Consider the following 26,348-nt stretch of genomic DNA (forward strand, 5'->3'; position numbering starts at 1 on the left):
CAAGTCCATCTCCAGAGATCTAGATTTGCCTTTGTCCACAGTGTGCAACATTATCAAGAAGTTTGCAATCCATGGCACTGTAGCTAATCTCCCTGGGCGTGGACGGAAGAGAAAAATTGATGAAAGGTGTCAATGCAGGATAGTCCGGATGGTGGATAAGCAGCCCCAAACAAGTTTCAAAGATACTCAAGCTGTCCTGGAGGCTCAGGGAGCATCAGTGTCAGCACAAACTATCCGTCGACATTTAAATGAAATGAAACGCTACAGCAGGAAACCCAGGAGGACCCCACTGCTGACACCGACACATTAAAAAAGCAAGACTACATTTTGACAAAATGAACTTGAGAAGGCCAAAATCCTTCTGGGAAAACATCTTGTGGACAGATGAGACCAAGGCAGAGATTTTTGGTAAAGCACTTCATTCTACTTTTTACCGAAAATGGAATGAGTCATTTAAAAAAAGTAGGCTACAGTTAAATATGGTGGAGGTTCAATGATGTTTTGGGTTGTTTTGCTGCCTCTGGCACTGGGTGCTTTGAATGTGTGCAAGGCATCATGAAATCTGAGGATTACCAATGGATTTTGGGTCGCACTGTACAGCCCAGTGTCAGAAAGCTGGGTTTGCGTCCGAGATCTTGGGTCTTCCAGCAGGACAATGACCCCAAACATACGTCAAAAAGTACCCAGAAATGGATGGCAACAAAGCGCTGGAGAGCTCTGAAGTGGCCAGCAATGAGTCCAGATCAAAATTACATTGAACACCTGTGGAGAGATCTTAAAATTGCTGTTGGGAAAAGGTGCCCTTCCAATAAGAGAGACCTGGAGCAGTTTGCAAAGAAAGAGTGGTCCAACATTCCAGCTGAGAGGTGTGAGAAGTTTATTGGTTATAGGAAGCAACTGATTTCATTTATTTTTTTCCCAAAGGGTGTGCAACCAAATATTAAGTTAAGGGTGCCAATAATTTTGTCCAGACCATTTTTGGAGTTTGGTGTTACATTATGTCCAATTTGCTTTTTTTCCTCCCTTTTTTGGTTTAGTTCCAATACACACAAAGGGAATAAACATGTGTATAGCAAAATATGTGTTACTGCAATCCTTTTTTTGTGAGAAATACTTCATTTTCTTAAAACATTTCAGGGGTGTCAACATTTACGGCCATGACATGGCATGGCATGGCCCGGGAGCAGTCCCTGTCCTCCCATTGCCTCTGTCTTATGTTGTTCCGTCCCCCACAGAAGTATCTTATGCTGTTGGTTCACCTCCACTATTTAGTGAGGACGATCTAGAGGACATTCTGCAGCTACAGCCCAGCCAAGAAGTGGAGGACACATCCGCCGCTTCCTCCGTCAGGTAGTGATGAGGAGAGTGGTGTGAGAGGTGGTGTTGCAAGCATTCAGGCTCCTGAAGCAGACACTGTTGAGGAACCTGAGGAGGACATCAGTGATGTGCAGACACAACTTGATGATGATGAAGCCGATCGCACTTGCAAGCAAGTTGCAGAAGGGGCTTCATCATTATCATGAGAAGAGGGTTATAGGTTGCCTGTGAGGCAGCAGCAGAGCCAGCAAAGTGGCAGCATGGTTGGCAGTCAGCATGGTGGATGAAGTGGAAAGTCTGGAGCCAAAACGTGCATGGGGTAGACCACCTGCTTCGCGGCAGCCTACCTTCCTGGGAGGTAGTGGAACAGGGGTTCCTGGAGTCAGCAGCAGTAGCAGTCTGTAGGTGGGAAAATCAGCTACTCGGCAGTGTGGCAGTTTTTCATCATGCATCCGGAGGATGTTAACCTGGCCACATGCAAGATGTGTCGGCAGAAGGTAAAGCATAGCCAGGGTCCCAATGTTGGCACCACAGCCCTGCGTCAATATATGCAGAGTCACCATAAAGCGGCCTAGGATAACCGTGGCTCCGATGAGGTGGTCCAGCCTGCTGCATCACCCAGTGGCATGCCACTCCGTTTCAGCCAGCCAAGGCTCCACCACCTCAGCCGAACGGAGCTGTGTGTCATACCCATCTTCTGTCGCTCCAGATGCTCCTGCTCCTTCTACCTCGAGTTAGTCATTCCGCCAGCAATCCATCTGCGAAGCCATGTCCAAGAGACAAGAGTATGCACCCACTCATCCAACAGCGCAGAAGCTGAATGTGCTCTTGTCCAAGTTGCTGGTGCTGCAGTCCCTCCCTTTTCAAGTGGTGGACTCTGCACCTTTCAGAGAACTGATGGCCTGTGCCGAGCCGAGGTGGAGAGTCACAAGCAGTCATTTATTTGTGAAGAAGGAAGTAACAGCCCTGCACAATTTTGTGGAACAGAAGGTGGACCAGTCCTTAAGCGGACCAGAGCCTATCGGTGTGTACCAAAGTGCACAGCAGCGCCGACGTGTGGAGCTGTAACTACGGTCAGGGACAATACATGTCCTTTACAGCCCACTGGGTGAATGGGGTTCTTGCACAGCCACAACAGCAACTTGGACAGGTCACGCTGCTTCCGCCTCCACACTCTAAGGCCGTTGGTCCTGTGACAGTGTGTGACTCCGCCTCCTCGGCCTCCACTGCACGGACAAGTCTCAGTGCCCCTCCAGCATACCATGTGTGCAGGGTACTCTGAGTCACACAGGGGAGGAACTGCTAAAAGTCATTCATCAAGAAATAAAATCATGGCTTACTCCACGAAAACTGGAAATGGAAACCATGGTGACTGACAATGGGAAGAACATCTGGTCTGCGCTGCGACAAGGAAGCCTGAGACATGCGCCCTGCATGGAACACGTGTTCAATCTGGTTGTCAAGAGGTTCCTGAAGTGTTCCCCCCATCTGCAAAACATCCTAACAATGGGAAGGAAATTTTGCATGCACTTCAGCCACTCGTACACCACAAAACACCCTCCGTGAGCTGCAACATCAGAACAGTATCCCCCAACATAGTCTGATTTGCGATGTTTTCACACGTTTGATTTCCACCCTCCATATGTTGGACCGACTATACGAACAGAGAAAAGCAATCACCGATTTCTTGATGATTCAAGCGGACAGGGGTACTCCCCTGTGTAACTTCAATGTCAACCAGTGGCAGCTTATACGTGACACCTGCCGTTTGCTCAGGCCCTTTAAGGAAGCCACATTATTAGTCATTCACCAGGATTACGGGATGAACGATGTCATTCCACTGTTTCATTTACTACAACACGTGTTGGAAACAATGGCTGGTCAGAGCACTGGAGACGTGGCTGAACTGGAGGAGGAGGGGCACAGTGGCGCACCATTTAGGTTTCTTGAGATGGGCAGTTTTTCCTAGTCATCTGACAGGAGAGGAGGAGCAGGAGCAGCTAGAGGAGCTATAGGGTTATGAGGAAGGTGAGACAGAGGACCCAGACACATGAAGGCAGTATGCAGTGGAGATGGAGGCAGGGAGTCTCTCCAAGTCACTTGCACAAATGGCATGATGCATGCTCACTTGCTTGCGTAGTGACCTCCGACTTGTCACTATTTGGCAGCGGGATGAATTCTGGCTCTCCCACCTTATTGGACCCTCGTTACCAGGGACCTTTTTTACACCCACTGAGAGGGAGGACAAACTGACCTACTACAGAGACATCCTACATAGTCAGTTGGCCGATGCCTAACTGCGACATCGTCCATCCTCTCACAAGTCTGACTCGGGGGGCCCTCTGTGCTCAACTTTCAATGCCATGGCTGCTGGGGAGGGGTGGCAGGAGCAGTACCAGCTCCATCAGCAGCAGCCTGAGTCTACAGTCGCTGATAAGTAGCTTTCTTCACCCGCATAGTGAAGCAACTCATACCACTGTATAGTGGTCTCCAAACTGTGCCCTTCTAGATGTTGCTAAACTACAACTCCCAGCATGCTGAGACTGTCCAGGCATGCTGGGAGTTGTAGTTCTGCAATAAATAGAACATGTCATTATTACCATAAAGTGCACTTTGTAAAAACAAAACCCTTCTCCAAAATTAGCAAAATTGCATTTTTCTTTTCAATTTCTTCACGAAAATAAAAAAATTTTTTGGTAGCGCTGGACATTTTAATGGTAAAATAAAAAAGTGCCATTACAAAGTACAATTGGTCACACCACAAATCAAGCACTGATCTAGGTCTGTGGATGGAAAAATGCAAGGAGGAAAAAACAAAAAAACGTTAAAATGAAACTGGCTTTGTCCTTAAAGGGGTACTCCACCCCTAGACATCTTATCCCCTATCCAAGTATAGGGGATAAGATGTCTGATCGCAGGGGTCCCACTGCTGGGGACCCCCGTGATCTCTCCTGCAGCCCCCCGAGTCAACAGCTCTCCGGAGCTAAGTTTGCTCCATGGCTAATGACCGGGGCCGGCGGTTTGTGATGTCATGGCTCAACCTCTTGTGGCATCATGCCCTGCCCCCTTAATGCAAGTCTATGGGAGGAGGCGTGACTGTTGTCACGCCCCCTCCCATAGACTTGCATTAAGGGGGTGGGGTGTGGGACCCCTGCGATCAGACATCTTATCCCCTATACTTGGATAGTAGATAAGATGTCTAGGGGCGGAGTACCCCTTTAACTCCTTAAGGACACTGTCCATTGTGGTCACTGGGGGAGATATATCAAAACCTGTGTAAACGAAGAGTGGTGTAGTTGCCCATGGCAACCAATCAGATTGCTTTTTCATTTTTCACAGGTCTCTTTAAAAATGAAAGAAGCAATCTGATTGGTTGCCATGGGCAACTGCACCATTCTTCCTCTGCACAGTTTTTGATAAATCTCCCCCACTGTGCCCATAGGAGTGACTTCTTTTTGGCACCTATTTTTTTTTATTTATTTTTTTGTGAATCCTGAATGAGATTATTGCCACAATGCATAAAGTGGCGTTTGAAGCCTCGAAACGTGTTATGTTATGGCATGTTGAAACATAAAATAAAACTGTTAAAGATTGCTACACAAACTGTTGGTCATTGATACATCAGTAGCTTGCACCGAGGTTTTTTTTTTTTTGTCATGCTACACTCCATTTTGAGAATTGTTTAAAGCCTCAGAGAGCCTATACCCAAATTCAGTACCAGACAGCCTAGACACCTCCTTATCCTTATGTGTTTCTCTTGTCCTCACCTGTTCGCCTTCACTGTGGTGCTTTGAACCCCTTCCTGTAATATAATCGCAGGTCCTGATAAGCCAAGCTTAGACCTATAAGTGTCACCAACTTAGCCTCATTGTTCTACACCTTACATTTGGTATGTGAAAATATAGTACCCCTTTCATTAAAACGTACACAAAAAAGTGTCATGTGACAAGTGTTTGGTTACAATCACATTGTACATGTAAGAGGTAATCCTCTTTAACCCTTGGCCTCGTACACTGTACCCTGCAGTGACTTGGGAGAACTGCCTAAAAGTCAGTCATTCACTCACTCTAAACAGCACAATGGCAGAGGTGCATTACTACTATGATGTTGTTTTCCATTATTAGTTTGCCGGTGATGACATTAGTAATTATTGCTTCACTATTATATCGTAAATATAGATGAGCTTTTTTTTAATGCAGGAAGTGTCTTCAAATCACATTCTTATGGTCTGTATTGATATAACCTGGTAATTCAAAATTACATTTCTACATGTCTGTTTCATAGTGCCCTTACAGAAGCCAAAAAAAGGTCCTCTACGCCATTTCCTAGCAGCATCTAGAAAGGTCACCCCTACATATTTGAAGTCTCCCCAAGCGCCTCCTAAAGTAGAATTTCTTGAAACTCAAAATGGCATCTAAGGGATAAAAAAAAATAGTTTCTGATCATTAAAGAATAGAAGTTTTCTGCAAGGCCTGCTATTCTTGGGGATCCAAAATGTTTTAAAGGGGTACTCTGGTGAAAACCTTTTTTCTTTTAAATCAACTGGTGGCAGAAAGTTAAACATATTTGTAAATTACTTCAATTAAAAAATCTTAATCCTTCCTGTACTTATTAGCTGCTGAATACTACAGAGGAAATTCTTTTCTTTTTGGAATGCTCTTTGATGACATCACGAGCACAGTTCTCTCTGCTGACGTTATTATAATAATAATAATAATGCTTTATTTATTGTTGTCCTTAGCAGGATTTGAACCCAAGTCCTCAGCACTGCAAAGCAGCAGTGCTAACCACTGAGCCACCATGCTGCCCTTAGCATACATCTGCTATGCATGGTTGCTAAAATGGACAGAGATGTCAGCAGAGAGCACTGTGCTCGTGATGTCATCAGTGTTCCAAAAGGAAAAGAATTTCCTCTGTAGCATTCAGCAGCTAATAAGTACTGGAAGGATTAAGATTTTTTAATAGAAGTAATTTACAAATAGGTTTAACTTTCTGCCACCAGTTGATTTAAAAGAAAAAAGGTTTTCACCGGAGTACCCCTTTAAGGTTAATGTTTTAGTTACATGGTCCCTTGCTGAAAGGGGTCCATATTTTCTGTGTGGCACTATGTTAGTTTCTTTAACTGATGCTTTATACTTCATTGTTTCACTCTTGTTTTAAGGCATGGAGCACTTGAGGAGTTGAGTTGAACACCATTTTGTAGCAGTGGTCTTGAAGATATTTGCCTTGGTTCATCTAGCACTGGTCCATTCAAAATTAAGTGTCTTGACTACCAAACCACATTGAGCATGGGGTAGCATCACTTTTACCAAAATAAAGAAGAAACATGGAATCTGTGGTACTGTAGCAGAAAAATGAAAAGGCATCCAGTATTATGTACAGGAATTAATGTTAAATTTGATGGAAAACCAGAGTGTTTCTTTAACTTGGAATATCACAGAAAAAAAGTAGCACACAAAGGCGTGTTAGGTCTTATCTTTAGTTTATAAAAGATTACTTGCAGTAAATTACAGAGAATGCGTTATAATGCAGATCTACAGGAGAGGTCCATTTATGTGCAGCTTCTATAGGTTCAACACTAATTAAAAATTATGGCCTTAAAAACAAGAGAGCAGCATAATAAAAAAAATAAAAGTTAATACCAGAAATTTTCCTATGTACCATTTAGTCTCCTACAAGAAACTGGACACCATTTAGAGTTTTTACACGTTCAACACCAACTATGTCTGTCATTGCAACGTACTTACACCAGTATTTCATTACACACTATTGTGAAATATAAATAAAGTGAATGATTTATGCACATTGAACATGATTCCTCACAATACATGTAGATAAGTTAATTGGATATGAAGTTGGAAGAGATTATTTGTAATTTCAAGAACAGAAATATTAATAGCAGAGGTTAATGGCATGTACAGAATTGCCTTATATACTGTCCTATGAATTATGATTAGAGGCGTAAGGTCATGTTACCACCTAATCCGATTCAACAGTGACATCAGATGACGTCAAGGGGGACTGTAAAGTAGGTGAAGTTTACATCTGCTTTAACCATCATATCATAAATTATTGGTTTAATAACACAAATGGAAAATGGTAAAATTCCTCATTGACCACCAGGTTTTAAAGAACTCAATGCACCCACTATGGAGCTACCTGTACGTTAAGCCATGGCTCATTATTACAATTCCTTGAATACCTACCAATCCCAGTGGATATAACCAAGGCAGCAAAATGGATAGTTATTGAAGCCATGCTTCTTTTTGGAACCTATGACCAGACTGTGCACATACAATCTTACTGTGTTACAATAAATTGGCATTAGAATACGCAGCTTTAGACACTTCCATGTTACTTCTTTCCTTCATACTTACCAATATCATTTACAAAAAATAATGTACATTAATTATTAAACATTTTGCTACAAAGTAGGAGATTGTGAAATCATGTCCAGAACTACTGGCAGATATTACTAAACATAAGACATACTGTATATAATATAGAATTGTAGTACAGGGCCTGAGGGGCCCAACATAACACTATAGAGACCCCCGATGCCTGTGTCATGCTGTGACCCCTTAGGCCCTGCACTAGACATAACACTAGCAGGTTTGTCCTGGGTGGTACATTAATCACATAGTTACTTTTTATAGATTACACAAAATGGAAACTTTTGGCTTTGTGTAAACAAGAAAATATTAAGGGTACATTGTCTAGATACCGGCACATTATTAAATCCTCCATTTGCTTTGATATAAGAGGTCTAGAATATAGATAAACATTGGATAAAATAATATACAACTTTAGAATGATTGCTGTGCTCAAACTCTTGTATGAATATATTGCACATTATGGCTAGGTGTGAATTTATTATGGATAACTAGAAGGCTCTGCTAAAATGTGGAGCAGAACCAGCAGATTTCTTCAAGGAAAGGTTTGCATGGCACAATGACTGGATACATATACGTAGGTAGTTCTAGAGATCAGGAAATAAAAGGCTCAGTTTGAAAGACTGCAGCTAACATTGTTCACAACACGTGTACCTGGCAAAAAAACTTTCTGATTTGATAAACTGTAAGATATAAAACCACTGCTTAAAAATAATTACATAAAAGCCTAAAATGTTTTCAAGACTGAAGGCACATCATTATCATCAACCTCTCTTGGCACAATCAAAAAAATAAAATAAAACATGAAACCCCCCTCTCTAAAAATTGCACAGTTACAACTAAAAATGTCCATATAGTGAAAACTGCGCCATTAGGACACAGCCACTTCCAGAAGACGATTGTTTTTCCGCTTGCATGTAGGTATGTTACCATTCTTCTGGGTCCCTTGAATGAATTTCACGCATACTTTGTCTTGTTTGAATTGCACTAAGAACCTATATAGATTGAAAAAAAAAAAATAATAAAAAAAAAAAAAAGACTTAAGTGAACGTTTATGGACAACAGATTCTACAACGTGCCAACAAAACTCCACTGACTCAGCTGCTCTAGTGCCAGCCATACACTTCTGATAGCTGCCAGTACAAATGATTCCACATGACCCCTGAGTACAAACACTCTCTCCATCGTAGTAGAATTCATTCTTCTAGGATCGTGCATCTTTTTAAAGCAGTGTGAAGGGAGCCATAGCAGAGCTCCAATAATGTAATGCTGTCCGTTTCATTGCTTTCTGGTAGGTTTAGTTTTCTCTGCATAAAAATATAGTACTGTGTACAAGGATTGCCTTGGTAATTAGAATTTTGGTAACCCATTTGTAGGAAATTCTGGCATCTTTCAACTCCAATGCCAGAGAAATGTAAACACACCTGGTGGCGTAAATGGACTATGATAAAGTTATAATTCTGGATCAGTATAAAGGTAAGTAATGCAAACTATTTCTAACCTTTATTATGTAGAATAATAATAATTTTGAAGGTTAACATGTCCTTAAAGAGGATTACAACCGGTATGTATGTATGCTTTCCTGATCTGAGGGTAAATCTAAACTTTGAAGGGAATCTGTCAACTCCATACCAGCTGCAGCTCCTCACATATAGGTGCTAGGGGGATACAATTATTGGGGGTTGTCCACAAATTGAAGTTACAACCTATCCTAGAGAAAAACTAATCCAGGCGCGTGGGGGGGTGATTGGTTGGGTGTGACTGGACCAACTGCTAAACAACGTAACCATCCCCTTAATCCCCCCAACCCCCAAAATCCTCAATGGAAAAGTCTACACAGTATTTGTGTGCAAACCCCAATAATGTTATACCACTGCCACCTATCTGTCGGGATCTGCAGCTCTGACCAAACGCAGTCAAGCCATACCATTTCGTAGCTAGGCTTCAGATCCAACTCCCATAACACTCAATCCTGCAGTCACTATACACATTAAATATTAGCAGGTTACAGTAAACAAAAATTATCCATCCGTCTTATTGGCCTTTGTAAAAAGAAACATCAAAACTAAGCAACCACCAATGTCACGAATGTAAGCAAATAGACTGCTCAGGGCTTAACAAATCACTCTGATCATTCTAGTAAATAGATGTCCTATTAGGTGCCCTATGTCATACTATAGCACCAAATAGATCTAGAATTTTTGTCTGTTAAAAAGTTAACATTAAGAAACATGTTCCTGACATTTTACTGGCTAGAATAGCCTCTGTTTTTGACACTTTTTTTTTTCTTATATTCTGAGGATTGCTCAAGCAGACTTTCAGGCGCCCATATGTTGTATGGTTGCAGAACTAAGGCCAAGATTTCAATCAAGATCAGATGGACAAATAAAGCTTTGATAATAAAAACCCTCAATATGATCACTCTTTTTAGTCAACACTGAATTTAGCCCCATGAACATGCCACATATCACATTTATACATAGTAATACATACTCATTTGCAATCTCTATGACAATCTTTTGCTTCGTCTGCATCAGAGTAGTTCGATAAAGCTTGGTAGCCATCTCTATGAGATGATCACTGCTGAAGAGGAAATCACCCTTGGAAGCTGCTGCAGAACCCTTCATATAGAAAGAAGAAACACAGTTAACCGCTTTTCAACAATGGTCCTTTAATGGCAATATTACATTAGATTTCTATATGTTGGCAGTCCGATGAGTTAACACTGAGGAGAGCTTCTGCTGTGCCAGCAAAAATCTCAGAAATCCCCATCTGTCTGACTATAAAAGCCACATTTCTTATTACATAATAAAACCCAGTGACCCAGTTCACACGACAAGGAAAAATCAAAACACTGAATTTTTAAATTACTATTCTGGACAAGACAATTTTTTTTTTGCACAGATGTAGGTTTCTACCTCTACCCACTGGTTCAGCGGCTCTTCCAGTATTGGATCTCAATATAAGTACGGCAAGCACTGAACCCTTCACTCTCAGTATTATTAACAAGACAGAGAAACAGAATATTTTAAATTGAATTAATATTTCAAATATTCCAGAATAGGGCCCCGATTGCTTTGCTCTGAACGTAGTGGTGACTCATGTATGCACGCCACTGCTCCATTCATTGTCTATAAGGCAACGCTCAACTCTCTTTAGCAGCTTCATAGACTATTAATTGGGCATCAGTACACAGGGGCAAGTCACAGCTCTGTTCAAAACAAAGGAGCCAGGGCACCTTTCTGGAGATCACAGTGGGCCCCAGAAGTCAAACCCCCAGTGATCTGACATGTCCCATTTACAGTGGATATGTTCATTAAACTATGTGGCGCTCACGTGGAGGGTTTAAGGCAGGGCTTTAGTACCACTAAAAAAAAAAAGTATCTTGTGTGGTCAGTGTATTGCATATGTGTAGCAGTGCAAAATAATGTTATATATGATGACCAGTTAACCATACCAGAACAGTATTTAAATATATGGGTACACTATAAAAGCTGCACAACAACCTTTAGAATACAGCAGCTTGTAGATTGGTACTGGGACAATGCAGAATTATCCCTTTAAAAGGGAACAGGTGGTAATTTTCCTGCTGCCTGAACCATGAGCCATTGTGGCTGTTCCTAGCGGCTTCTGCCTGCCCCTCCTGTCTGAATCTCTCCCTATTCCCCAACAGTAAGTATTAACCCCTTTCCGACCCATGACATACATGTACGTCATGGGTCGGGTGACCAGACATGATGCGGGCCGGCTACTCAAATCCGTGTCATAGCAGCGGGTATCTGTTTGTTATCAGCAGCTGACATCTGCTGTTAATGACAGACATAGGAGATTGCTCCAACATCCATGATTTAACTGATTAAATACTGTAATATATATAAATAATGCCATTATTTCCTGGTGTCTAGCAGTCCCATCAATCTTGAGTCTAAGGAAATGTCTAGCCAGAATATTTTGTAAGTTTTTTTCCAACATGCTAACTGCTGTAGGCTTATTAGGAATGTTAACCTATGGTCCAATGTAAATAATTTTTCCTGCTCCCAGGATATGTTGTATGTAAACAAATATAACAGCATTTACAGCCACAGTCCCGAAGATTGTATATTTAGGATTGAATGATTCATACACTATATCGGTTTCAACACATTTCAGCAAATGTCCAGGAGAACCCTGACCCTTGTAATAGAACTTTAAAAGGTGATTCCATAATATATATATACATATACACACAGTCATGGTCGTAAATGTTGGCACCCCTGACATTTTTCAAGAAAATGAAGTATTTCTCATAGAAAAGGATTGCAGTAACACATGTTTTGCTATACACGTTTATTCCCTTTGTGTGTATTGGAACTAAACAAAAAAAGGAGGAAAAAAAGCAAATTGGACATAATATCCCACCAAACTCCAAAAATAAGCTGGACAAAATTATTGCCAACCTTAACTTAATATTTGGTTAATTACTGAAATCAGTTGCTTCTTATATCCATCAATAAGCTTCTTACACCTCTCAGCCGGAATGTTGGACCACTCTTCCTTTGCAAACTGCTCCAAGTCTCTCTTATTGGAAGGGCGCCTTTTCCCAACAGCAATTTTAAGATCTCTCCACAGGTGTTCAATGGGATTTAGATCTGGACTCATTGATGGCCACTTCAGAACTCTCCAGCGCTTTGTTGCCATCCATTGCTGGGTGCTTTTTGACGTATGTTTGGGGTCAAGACCCAAGATCTCGGATGCAAACCCAGCTTTCTGACACTGGGCTGTACAGTGCGACCCAAAATCCATTGGTAATCCTCAGATTTCATGATGCCTTGCACACATTCAAGGCACCCAGTGCCAGAGGCAGAAAAACAACCGCAAAACATCATTGAACCTCCACCATATTTCACTGTAGGTACTGTGTTCTTTGCTTTGTAGGCCTCATTCCGTTTTTGGTAAACCGTACAATGATGTGATTTACCAAAAAGCTCTATCTTGGTCTTATCTGTCCACAAGAAGTCTTCCCAGAAGGATTTTGGCTTACTCAAGTACATTTTTCAAAATGTAGTTTTGCTTTTTTATGTCTCTGTGTCAGCAGTGGGGTCCTCCTGGGTCTCCTGCCACAGCGTTTCATTTCATTTAAATGTTGACGGATAGTTCGTTCTGACACTGATGCTCCCCTAAGCCTGCAGGACAGCTTGAATATCTTTGGAACTTGTTTGGGGCTGCTTATCCCCCATCCGGACTATCCTGCGTTGACACCTTTCATAAATTTTTCTCTTCCGTCCACGCCCAGGGAGATTAGCTACAGAGCCATGGGTTGCAAACTTCTTGATAATAATGCACACTATGTACAAAGGCAAATCTAGATCTCTGAAGATGGACTTATAACCTTGAGATTGTTTATATTTTTCCACAATTTTGGTTCTCAAGTCCTCAGACAGTTCTCTTCTCCTCTCTGTTGTCCATGCTTACTGTGGCACACACAGACACACAATGCAAAGACTAAGTTAACTTCTCTCCTTTTTATCTGCTTTCAGGTGTGATTTTTATATTGCCCCCACCTGTTACATGCCCCAGGTGAGTTTAAAGGAGCATCACATGCTTGAAACAATCTTATTTTTCCACAATTTTGAAAGGGAGCCAATAATTTTGTCCAGACCATTTTTGGAGTTTGGTGTGACATTATGTCCAACTTTCTTTTTTTCCTCCTGTTTTGGTTTAGACGTGTGTTACTGCAGTCCTTTTCTGTGAGAAATAGTTAATTTTCTAGAAAAATTTCAGGGGTGCCAACATTTATGGCCATAACTGTGTGTGTGTGTGTGTGTGTGTGTGTGTGTGTATATATATACATATATACACACACATACACACACACTAATATATATAATTTTATTTTTTTATTTGGGGGGGGGGGGGAGGGGATTATGATGAAGATGGTTGTTCTGGGGGTTTGCACCTGATCTTGACAGAGGTGGCAGCAGGGAGCAGTGTGTCAGATTAGAAAGAACTACACAGCCTTCCTATGGGGCAAACTAAATCCAGTACTAAATAAGTACTGGAAGGCTTGAGTTTTCTTTAGAGGTAAAATACAAATCTGTAAAACTTTCAGGCACCATTTGATTTGAAAAAATAAAAATGTTTTCCCCAGAATACCCCTCTAAATTGATGATGCTTATGAGAGCTGTTAAGAGTATGCTAAAATTACTCTTTACACCCACATTAAAACACTAAAGATTATCTGTGTATAAAGCGTATATAATAAATCATGAATTTGTACATATAGTGAAACATCTGGAAAATTGTACCATGAATTAATAATACAGGACGCCCATAGTAATAACTACTCCACTGTGTTAATGTTTAAGAGAGGTTTACATATAGTTTGGTGGGGAACATCGGGTCATCTTCAAGGCTGGGATAAATGACTGTATAAAGTAGGAAAGGCTTACCTCTTTGAGATGGAGTGCAAAAAAGCCGTCATTTTGGGAACTCATGCTCACTTTAGTGACATCTCCCAGAGGCACTTCCAGCTTGATCTGGCCTGACTTGTGGTCAGCAATAATGACATTACTCTTTGTCAACAAGAAAATCCTGGTTGCTCCCTGAGGATTTAAATGAATGCTTAGCTGACTTGAGGCAAATCCACTATCCCACTGAAATGCATCTTAACCAACATTACGTGCATAACATTAAGTAGTAACAGACTGATTTTTTTTTTTTATAGAGCAAGCAAAACATCTTCAGTTCTTCTCATATGAAGGAGGGTCATTTATGTCGACCTTGCTTTATGAAACAATTGCACATCTTTATCTACCATAACATTTTCCATGAGGACTCTATATAGAGCCTCATGTTCTAGTGGTCTAGCAAAGACATTTTATCTTATTAGTTATATGATAACCTAAGGCAGTGGTTCCCAAACTATGCCTTTTTTTATTTATCATAAAACTACAACTTCCAGCATTCGCTAACAAGCTGAAGCAGGCTATGAGTTGTACAGTATCTCACGATACTGTAAATTCACAACAGCTGTCAGATATTTGGGGTATAAGCCGGGATGCCATGAAAAAGTTATTTTAACATATATGTTGGGCCCATGGTGTTCAATAGACCAAACGTACTCTACTTGATTTAGTCAATGTGACTACATTTAGTCTTTTTTACGACAAATATCAATCACATATTCCATCAAAAATACAACATAAGTCACAGCACATGGCACCTGACAATACAGCTACCTGCTTGGGCTCTAAAATAATGACCTATATTCCCCCTCGATCACTCCAGCACCAGCGCTCTAGTCCTCCAGTCCTGATGACATGCTGCGCCAGCTCTCCTCCTGATGCTGCAAACACTCTATGGCCAATCACTAAGGCTGCCATAGGTTTGGAACTTTATCAGCAGAGCAGAGAGAGTATGTCATCAGACTATGGAAACCGAGGTGAATTGAAGCAGCATCGCTGGAGCAGTCTAAGAGAGCGCATAGTAGTTTATTCTTTTACCGCCCAGGCAGGCAGCAGTTATTCTCTTCATTAAATCACAATAACTTTTGAATTTTCACACTAGCATTATGGCCTCTATTATTAACAGGAAAAAATTGTGCAGCATACTGCAATAAAAGCAAAAAATAAGGGGGCAAATTTATCACTTGTTCTGTTTCTTGTTTTACACATATGTTGCTAAAGCTATTGATGGACTGGTTTTCCCAGTGTGTAATTTATCATTAGTTGGACACCATCAATTTTAGGGCCTATGCACTGATAACATGTAAACCACATAACACATCATCCAATGATTTAAGCTGTACCCCCCCCCCTCCTCCAAGTCGAATCAGTATGCAACTTTTTTGCAGAGTTACACTAAATAAATTCATCACGCAGCATAAAAAAGCAAAAATTAGGGAATATCTAAAAAAAAAAAAAATATATAAAATATGCACAAAATTTGCGGCAATTCAAAATGCAGGGCATACAATTTATATCATTTCTGCATAGCTTATAACAGAATTGTGAACCGAACCTTATTGCTCTGCTAATCTGAATATATTTTTGTTGTTTATACTTTTGTTTTTTTGAGGGGGGGGTGGGTTCTGGCAAACCCACTGGAGTATTTTATTATTGGTGATTAATCTCCATTATCTCTCGTTTATATTATAAAGGTTGGCCAAATGCTCACACATGTAGGTTTGGCTCAGCCGAGCATTCATCTGTTTTTAGGGGAAGGGGACAAAAATTGGGCATAAGGAAATCCCATATTTCTTACCCCAGACATGTGCTGTCTGGAAGGGTTCGAGCACTCCTATAAACAACGTGGGGCAGATTTAGCAAAACCTGTCCAGAGGAGAAGTTGCCGAGTTGCCCATAGCAACCAGATAGCTTCTTTCATTTTTTTTTAAATGGCGTGTGAAAAATGAAAGTAGCGATCTGATTGGTTTCTATGGGCAACTGCACCACTCTCTCTCTATACAAGTTTTGATAAATCCCCCCCCCGGCAGTCATAATCTGCAGGTTCAGCCAACTTTTCACTAATGGGTGTCTCTAGTGTAGCCTGGCAAGATGCTAATATTTTACTAATTTCACACAGTTCTTTTGGTTAGTATTTTAATCAGTATTTTTTAGCCAAAACCAGGAGTGTAAATCTTTCCAATATAGCTTAACTTTTTCGGTTGGCAAAAAATACTGACCAAAGTGGGAACAAAGCCTGAGAGCTTGTCTTGTAATCGCTCTAGAGCAGTGGTCTCCAACCTGCGGGCCTCCAGATGTTGCAAAACTATAACTCCCAGCATGCCCGGACAGCCGTTGGCTGTCCGGGCATGCTGGGAGTTGCCGTTTTGCAACGTCTGGAGGTCCGCAGGTTGAAGACTGCTGCTCTAGAGAATAACTTGTATATCGATATGCATATACTACATGATCAGACCAACATCACAAGTCTGTGATGTTCAATTTCTAGGGTAATAAAAAGGAGAATGAGATTCAGTATCTTACAAAAAATTACAACTGGCCCACATGTGTCCTCAGCAGTTATTTCCTTCTCAAATGTGGTGGGAAAGTGATCAAAGCTAGAATCTGGTGGCCAACATTCTTTAGGCGGTTTTGCCAAGCATGTCTCAACCATATCCAGACTGCAGAGAATGGTTGACCTAAGATCTCAAAGGGGGTATCCACCATAAGGTGATTTTAGTACGTACCTGGCAGACCGTAATGGACATGCTTAGGAAGAATCTGCGCTTGTCTTGGGGCTAAATGGCTATGTCATGAGATTTCCATAACACTGTGGCTAGCTTTTTCTCAACTTGTATTTCCTGTTTGACTTCTGTTTTTTTTTTTTTTTTTTAACTACAAATGCCACAATGCCATTTTCCTCACTCTCACACATCAGCCACCCCACCCATTGAATCAAAAGACCTGTGGTTTTCAATCAGGGTGCCTCCAGCTGTTACATTAGTTGCAGATTTATCCCTCCACCCATTGAAGCAGACAGGCTCCCTGTCATCAGCTGACTAGTGAGTCAGGTCTCGGCTGCATTGCAAGCTGGGAAAAATCCGAGACAACAGTAATTTTGTATGCTGTTAAAAATAAATATTGGGGTGAAAATCAAATAAGAATTGTGAGAAAACCGTCACACACAGGTACAGACACTATATCATGAACTACACTAACTTTACAGCCCCTGTAGCATAGTCAAATAAAAAAAAATTCCTTGAATACCCCTTTAAGATAAATGCACAAGAATATCTTGCCATTTGTATTATTATTATTTTTATTTTCCATCACGATCAAGCATTAATAAAGAGGAAATCTCTTATGGAAATGCCACATACGTTAACCCAATATCTTACCTTTCCATTGGCTCGGTTGATTTTACTCACTGTGTCGGCAATTATTATTTTATCTTCAATGGTATCGCATAGCTTCTTATATTTGGGATTTTTGCTGATTTCCAAATAATCCCCTTGGAATGGCTGTCCAACACTGAAATATGATTGTACAGGTTAGCAGAGCATTTACTGACCAAGTTATAAGCAGCAGAACCAGGTTTTGCTTTTGTATTATTGCTATGTATTATCTCTGTTTTCAGTGGAACTGTAGCTAAGGCTACTGAATTATCTTATTACAAAAAAAAACTCTGGCAAAAGATGTAGCCGTCCACAGTACTCCCTATGAATATTTAGCAGGAAAAGAAAAGAGTTAAAGTCAGCATATCCTCAGAAAGAAAAGAAAAAGATGTTTTAGCTTTTAAGTTAGCTAAAACATCACTTCGTATTTTTGTATGGGGAGGGGTGATCATGTTAAAGGGGCACTCCCGTGGAAAATTTTTTTTTCAATAAACTGGTGCCAGAAAGTTAAACCGATTTGTAAATCACTTCTATTAAAAAAATCTTAATCCTTTCAGTACTTTTTAGGGGCTGAATACTAAAGAGAAATCAAAAAAAGAAATGCATTTCCTCTGATGTCATGACCACAGTGCTCTCTGCTGACCTCTGCTGTCTATTTTAGGAACTGTCCAGAGCAGCATATGTTTGCTATGGGGATTTTCTCCTGCTCTGGACAGCAGAGGTCAGCAGAGAGCACTGTGGTAATGACATCAGAGGAAACGCATTTCTTTTTTGGATTTCTCTTTAGTATTCAGCCCCTAAAAAGTACTGGAAGGATTAAGATTTTTTTAATAGTGATTTACAAATCTGTTTAACTTTCTGGCATCAGTTTATTGAAAAAGAAAGTTTTCCACGGGAGTACCCCTTTAAAGGCTCTCTGCCTAAGCCTATGCTATGAAAGGGGTTTCTAATTTCCTAAAGTTATTTCCTTTCTAAAACTTAAGTGACAAGCAGCTGATTTTCGGGGTCCAGTCACTAGGACCATCACCAATCATAAGAACAGAGGATAATCGTGATAACATGAATCCGTTCCAATTCTATCTCTGGTTAGAAAACTGGTTCTTACCTATAAGCCAGTCCACTTTTAAATACCAGGTTGTACATTTGGAAATGATGCTTTCTTCTACATCCTTTTGGGGGAGTCATACTCCATGCTTGTGCTTGTCATTTTTCAAGACATTAGACATGCCTGGCCAATTATGACACTACATGTGGGAATTGGGAGCGCCACAATGCATGCTCGGACTCAGGCAACTGTATAACCAGTTATACAGTATTATGGGTGTAAAAGAAAGTCTGACTAGTTATAGCTAAAGGGATGGTTTGACTCACCAACCAAATGAGAAGATAAAGAGGACTGTGCACCTTTACTTATAACCCAGATTACTACAGTCTACAGTTATAACATTGTCTAGTATAAAGAAAGAAAAACAGCAGACTGTATAATGACCATGTTTTGTTTCAGATTACAATGTATTAGTATCTGCAGTTGCCTGCAAGAATGCAGAGAAATCTTACAAGCTGGCACATCTGTAATAAGTGCACTGAATGTGTTAAGTGAAGGGTTTCACCAACATTAAACATCTGAGCACTTGCTTGAATTTGGTTGGGTAGACCAATCCATTACCATCTTCTATGTGTTAAGTATAAAGTAGATCACAACTTACCATTGTGGAATCATTCTCAAATAAAGAATGTTATAAAAAGAAATAAAACATTTAGAGCATATAAAACAGGAAGCTTTAGTAAAGACAAGAACTTGCTACGTAAGATGAAGTTGGCCTAGACATATACAATACAAATTACATATACAGTGAACCCTCTTCCAGAAGCCCATTCAAATTTGCAAGAAAAATGGTCTACTATGCAGTGGTCTTAAAGAAAATGGACACCATGTATAAAGGTATGGTGGACTAAAAAAACATCACTCAAAGACATTGTCACGATAAGTGTGTGGTCTTCTCAAAGAGGAGCGGTATAAACTGTAGCTGGAATAATATTTTAGATTGATCAGCACTATAGGCCACTCCACTTATAAATGTCGGGTTGTACATTTGGAAATGATGCCGTCTTCTACATCTCTTTTGTGGATAGCATTTTACTTGAAAAAGACAAGTTACCTGGGGGGGTACAAAGACTTCTTCTCCTTGAAGAGTTCGCTTGCTTCCAGTTTTTCATCATAAATGAACTTTTTCTGTTCTGTGAACTGATCCCTGTGTTTTTTGCACTAAAATAAAAAATATATATGTTATGACTGTCATTCATCTATAGTATGATTCTGACAAGCCTCCATTTACAATTTCACTTTTTCAAATAAGTTTCCTTCCAGTCTCTGTAACCGGTAAATTCTTTATACACAGTAGTACTTGAATAAAGATTCCTATAAAACAAAGGCAAAACACAGTTGCATTGCTATTGGGGGGGCGGGAGGACGGGCCACACCGGGTTACACCCCCCAGCACGCAGAGGGAATTATGTGGGGAGAACAGTACAAGGCATTATTATGTGGGAGGAACAGGGGCATTATTATTATATTGGGGGCACAGGACAGGGGGCATTAATATGATGAGGACACAGGACAGGGTACAGTGTGTGGTTGTATTATATTCAGATGGTACAGTGTGTGGTAGTATTATATTCAGATGGTACAGTGTGTGGTAGTATTATATTCAGATGGTACAGTGTGTGGTAGTATTATATTCAGAGAGTGCAGTGTATGGCAATATTATATTCAGAGGGAACAATGTGAAGCAGTATTATATTCAGAGAGCGCAGTGTGTGGAAGGGTTATAATGATTATTGTTTTCATGTAAAGGATTAAAATGCACTGACACAGTGAGGAGCCATTTGGGCGTCCCGCTCTGCTGGACGAAGTCCTGGCGGTATGTACCATCTGAATTAGATAAGGGAAGACTATAGAGAAGATGTCACCTGCAGTCACTGATATCATTGTGTATGCTGCCTGACTGTCCCATCAGAGCTGTAGTCACTTGTAAGTTCTTCAGTTATGATGGGTGAAGCTACAACTCCCAGCATAACCTTACCACTGCTTAGGTCATACTGGGAGCTTTAGTTTTAAATGGTTAAAACTTCTCTAGCACTGTCCCATTCTGTGGCAATGGGCATATTTATTATACTGGAAATAATTTTCTGCAACGAGCTACACCACTGGCGTCTGTCACAACAGGCAAAAAAAAATGCTTGGGGGGGGGGGGGTGAGGGGAGGTATGAGTATGGGGTGACACCATTATTTACCGCACTGGGTGACACCAACCCTAGCAAAGCCACTGGGCAAACGGCTTCAAGCAGACTTAATGGCTTTGATTATTGCACTGATGCAATCACAAGTACGTAGAGATCAAAATACCTCAGGTATCCCTATGGGTAAAGCTTAAAACCACATGAACATGCCATTTCATATGACTGCAATACCACATTAGCAAAAATGGCATGGTAGTATGTTTTGCATTTAAACATATAATACATGCAATGTTTAAAATGTAGGGGAGATTTATCAAAACCTGTCCAGAGGAAAAGTTATCCATAGCAACCAGATCGCTTCTTTCGTTTTTGACAAGGCCTCTGAAAAATGAAGGAAGCGATCTGATTGGTTGCTATAGGCAACTGGGCAACTTTTCCTCTGGACAGGTTTTGATAAATCTCCCGCTGTATTTTCAACTGCATTTGATCTCTTTGAAGAGCTATAAAATACTGACCTGTTTGGTGGGAAGTAAACCCCCCACACCCCTTCCCATTTCACCTGATCTGAAAAATGTAGGCAGGTTGAATCCAAACCGATCACATTATAATCCACTTGTTAACCAGAGATCCAGAACACTGGTATAGTATGCAGCATTAAGACAGCATCAGGCTGGGGCATACACAGGGAGTAGAGCATGACCCCTGCCCGGCACAAGCCAGAGCGAAGGAGGTAATGTGGCGGCTGTGTATATAATTTTTTTTTAATTATAATATTCACCTGCTCAATTGCTTTGGGTGAGGTGGGGGGGATTAGTGACTACTCGGGGTGATTGCCTGACTACTGGGGGGGGGGGGGCGCTAATTGCCTACTGGAGAATGTACCTTGCTAATAGGGGGAATACCTGCCTACTGGGGTAGCTACCTGGATGATTATGGAATATGCTGGTTTATTGGGAGGCGTACTTGCTTACTGGGGGGGGGACTACCTGCTTAATTCTGTGGAAGACAAACTTAATGGATAACCTACTTAATAGGGGACCAACCTTTGCTGTTTGGGGCAACAGGGGGGTCTTATTACCATATGGAGGTTCTATAGAATGGGAAATTGTATAGAGGTGGGCACCCATATTGTGTAAGAAAAGAAAGGAGCCCAAGATGTTTTTCTGGCACATTCTGCAGAAGAGAGTCATGGCTGGAAGAAGTTATAATGGTGGTTTGGAAAAGAAAATGATTCCAAGAAGACGTCACCTGTGTAGTTTGATTCACTGCTGGAATTTACTGCTATGGGAGTCCAAATACTCTTGGTATGCCCCTTGCCTTGTGACTTAGTGTCTGTTTTTAGTGGTAAAAGTAGAATTCTAATCTTGTGAAGCAGGACTGGCACAGAACAGATTATTTATAGGACCACAGAATAAGTGTATGACATTACTGAGCAGTGGATTAAACCAGCAATATAACAGCAACATGTGAAGAGGCCCTACAATTAGCTTGGAAAGTAAATGCCAGTATTGTTGCCCTGCATAATCTATGCAATTTTTTTTGTCTTATAGGTTGGGTACACCGTGCAGACAGGCAATGATTTATTTATGAAAAGCCACCATTTAGAAGCATTGGTTAATGAAAGCTACTGGTTTATTATTGCAAGCTGCATTCATTATATAAGTTCACGTCAGCTGTAAAACAAGAAAGCAAGTTTATAATCACGGCAGGAATGGAATTCGGCCATTTCCTCTATAAAAGAATTTCTTCCCATCCCCCGCTTAAACACAGCAGCAATTATTGTGAATTGGAGTTGAGCAATATAAAAGATCCCAGGCTTCTTTCTTAGAATGCCTTAACACAGGCTTTTTTTTTGAGCTTTTAAATGCTTGTAAAAAAATGCAATGTGTTTCAAGCTTTTTCAGAGGCATCATATTTTTCTGCCATTTTTTTCTATAGAAAAGTGTATGGAGCAAACATCAGAAAAAAATTGCTTTTGTTGCAATCACCTGGCTTGTACAATAACCCCTTCAGGACCAAGCCTATTTTGGCCTTAAAGCGTACCCGTCAGATCACTCAAAAAAACTTAACTGTTATATGTTGCTCAGTATCTCATCCTGATCATGTACATGTACTTTGTATGTGTCTGTGACCTACATTACTCTCAGAATTAGCTTTATTTCTCAAATACCTTCAATTTTGTCCACCACAACTTAGGGGGCGGGTACTCACTGTGATAACAACTCCCCTCCCCTCCCCCTCCTTCTCCTCAGTCCAGTGCTTCCCAACCAGGGTGCCTCCAGCTGTTGCAAAACTACAGCTCCCAGCATGCCCACACATCATTTGGCTGTGCAGGCATGCTGGGAGTTTTAGTTTTGAAACAGCTGGAGGATAGGATTGTAGTCCCCCTTTATTACACACAGGCTTCATATATTCTTACACATACACATTAGATAGACACAATGATATACACACATACATATATATCCACATACACATACATGCAGGGACACTTACTTTTACGTCTGCAATGCATGTTTCTGCCTCTCTCATTGATGTCTGCTGTGTGAGAGCCGGCAGCAGTCTTCCTGCCCCTCCCCTTCTCTTCACATGAGTCTCTGCAGTGTGTACAGCCCCTCCCCCCTCCAAAATGTCCTGGAATCCAGGACAAAGCAGTGTAGACAAAAGCACTGAATGCATTCCAGGAGGCAAGGGGGGGGGGCAGTTCTTTGACTGGCTTTTTCAGTATAAAATACTGAAAATTTTCTAATGAAAGCAATTGCAAAACCTATTGGTTTTGCATGCTTTACAACATATCAAAAGTTTTTTTTTATCTGACAGTGCCTATTTAAGGACCAGGCCAATTTTATTTTAGCATTTTAGTTTTTTCCTCCTTGCCTAAATCATAACTCTAATATATTTCCATCCACAGACCCATATGAGGGCTTGTTTTTGTGTGACCAATAGTACCTTGTAATGATATCACTCATTTTACCATAAAATGTACAGTGCAACCAAAAAAAAATTATTTGGGGAAATTGAAAAGAAAACTGCAATTTTGCAAATTTTGGAAAGTTTTGTTTCCATGCTGTACTCTTTACAGTAAAAATTACATGCTTTCTTTATTCTTTATTACCATTTTAATGGCTTTGTTTATCATCTAATGTATAGGAGGCGTCCCTATATGTGTTTGGACTGCTATAGGTCTGCTCAGATACTAGAGGCTCTGGTCAGAGACCGGTAGCTAAGCTGTTTAGCATATGCTGAAAGAAGGAAATTATCTGGAGTAGAAAAAGTGTTATTTGTTGTTCTGTCATTCCATTTTCTTTGAAGTAGATGAAAAAAGCCTCTGCTTAGAAAAAATATCCAAAACATTTTTTCGTGGAACCTGCTGTCTTTCTCAATTGCATACAAAAAACTAAAGATGCAACTTTAGCAGTAACTTCCCCCCTTTCTAAACAGTCACTGAGAAACAGTTAAATCACATAGTATAAAGGCACAATGAGATAAATTCCCAGTTTAGTGGTAGATGGTAGGTGCTCATTAGAGTATGTTTTATATGGTTATATTACTATGTATTCGCTTTGTTTCCAATCATTGTCCTGAAAAAAAAAAAAACAGCAGCACACAAGCCTCCTGTATTGGCAGTATGTAAATTGCATTCATCAGCTACATTGTTTCTCTCATGTGCATCATTATTGGATTCACCAGTAAACCTAACATTTTTGGCAACCCCTTGCACTCCTAGTTTGAGGTCCAATGCTGCAAATATTTTCCTAAGATCTAATAAGCATCAACACACTGACTGGAAACGACAAAACCAGATGATCTTTGCTTTCCAGTTAAATCAGATGCATACCCTCCACAGATGGAAAATCCTCTTCATTTCCGAGTGTGTTGCATCCAAGAAGAGGTAAGGTCTTGGTGGCCAATTGTTGTCTATGGGTGATATTGAGGGAACCTTATTCTTCAAATCCAAGAAGTACTTTTGCATCTGTGATAAAGTTAAATAATAAAACACTAAGACTTTGACAAAACTAGATAATCTGCTGCAAAAACTACATTAACATCTTAAAGGAAACCCCTAACATAAAAATGTAGTCTACAGGTGTTATGGTATAGAGCAGGTGAAGCTAAGAAGATTTATATAAAGCTTTGTGGGAGAAGTTCCATGACAACCTGTCATTTATTCATGTAAACCTCAGCTCATTTTGGGATAAGTAGTCAGGCAGGTGATCCTGCTCAGTGATTGACATCTGTGTAAAACCATGCATATAAAGAGCTGTCAATCACTCAGTAGGACCGCCCACATGATGACTTTGCCCAGAATGAGCAGAGATTTACATAAATGACAAGTTATCTTAGCACTTTTACCACAAAATTATATATATTTATCTGCTTAGCAACTCCTGCTCTATTTCATGGTGGCTGCAGATTGGACTATATTTTTAAGTGACTGGTTCTCTTTCAACTCCTCATAGATACGTTGGATAGACAGAGCTTAAAAAGCTAATTTATGAGTTCCCGGGCCACCAGACAGTCCCCTTAAAATGCCTCCCATAGGAAATTTGTAGTAAATTTGAGTAGCCATATTAGTCCAGTAATGCAGATGCAAATGAAAAAATGTTGCAGTGTCTTGTAATACCTTTTTTTATTGGACTAACAGAATTTTGTAGAGACAAGCTTTCGGGATTCCTCCCTTTATCGCGTCCAAAGCAAATCTAAGCTCACAAGCTTTGAGCTTAGATTTGCTTTGGACTTAATAAAGGGAGGAATCCCGAAAGCTTGTCTCTACAAAATTCTGTTAGTCCAATAAAAAAAGGTATTACAAGACACTGCAACATTTTTTGATCCCATAGGAAACAAAGATAAGATAGTCCCAGGGAGTCCAGGTTAGGGAGTGTTGGTCTGATCATGCACCATAGGTTAAATCCAGAGGGTTAAAATACAATATGAATTTAGTCCAGGATAACTATTGTAAAGCAATGACAACATCTGTGTCCATTTGTCTGTTTCCTTAAAAGATAAAAAACTAAATGGCAAGGCCAGATTAGTTACACGACAGGCAACAATGGGGTCAGTTTGAACCCCACTGACTATAATGGCATTCATATAGTCTTTGCTATAGTGTTCAACACTTTACCAGAAAAAGGATACTGCACTATAGCCAAAGTGGAAAATATTGCCACTCGAGACCATAATCTTTGCTTTAACCTATGCCATAATCTGTACTTTGCTCTAAAGCCTAACCCAGAATAAGAAAAAAAAAAATCTTAAAAAAGACAAATAAGCAGGAAAGTGATAAAGCTAAAGAAAGTCCTTCCATACAAAAGTTAGAGAGCGATGCTCGAAGACCTTGTCTGTTCATACGTCTACAGTACATGGATAGTCCACACATTTTTACAGTATAACATTCTAAGATGTTGAGACCACATGGAGGAAAATAAAAATAATTGAGGTTATTTTTATTATAGTTACCAGGCATACCATAGTATATAATACTTACTATTCTCTGGATTGTGAATTCATAAATCTTCTTTCCAGCATTGGCACGGAAAAATTTCCTGTATTCTCTTCGTACCTAAATATAACAAAAATAGGCAAAA

General features: G+C 40.4%; 1 protein-coding gene and 1 long non-coding RNA gene across 4 annotated transcripts in view; one reads left to right on the forward strand and one right to left on the reverse strand.

The window, feature by feature from the left end:
- Positions 1–10,116, forward strand: part of LOC130283866 (uncharacterized) — a 52,389-nt gene extending 42,273 nt beyond the window's left edge. Inside the window, exons 2-3 of the long non-coding RNA XR_008846869.1 lie at positions 9,086–9,185; positions 10,010–10,116. This is a non-coding gene — a long non-coding RNA (uncharacterized LOC130283866). The remainder of the gene's footprint in view (positions 1–9,085; positions 9,186–10,009) is intronic.
- Positions 6,789–26,348, reverse strand: part of MYO1B (myosin IB) — a 219,646-nt gene continuing 200,086 nt past the window's right edge. For all 3 annotated transcript variants that reach the window (XM_056533486.1, XM_056533484.1, XM_056533485.1), the window contains 7 exons: positions 26,249–26,323; positions 24,602–24,736; positions 19,683–19,789; positions 17,527–17,659; positions 14,138–14,290; positions 10,203–10,330; positions 6,789–8,704 (listed from right to left, as the gene is read on the reverse strand). In XM_056533486.1, coding sequence (XP_056389461.1) covers positions 8,581–8,704; positions 10,203–10,330; positions 14,138–14,290; positions 17,527–17,659; positions 19,683–19,789; positions 24,602–24,736; positions 26,249–26,323 — 855 coding nt within the window. In that variant the 3' untranslated portion in view covers positions 6,789–8,580. The remainder of the gene's footprint in view (positions 8,705–10,202; positions 10,331–14,137; positions 14,291–17,526; positions 17,660–19,682; positions 19,790–24,601; positions 24,737–26,248; positions 26,324–26,348) is intronic.

This window comes from Hyla sarda, chromosome 8, assembly GCF_029499605.1.
Source record: "Hyla sarda isolate aHylSar1 chromosome 8, aHylSar1.hap1, whole genome shotgun sequence".
Taxonomy (NCBI): Eukaryota; Metazoa; Chordata; class Amphibia; order Anura; family Hylidae; genus Hyla; species Hyla sarda.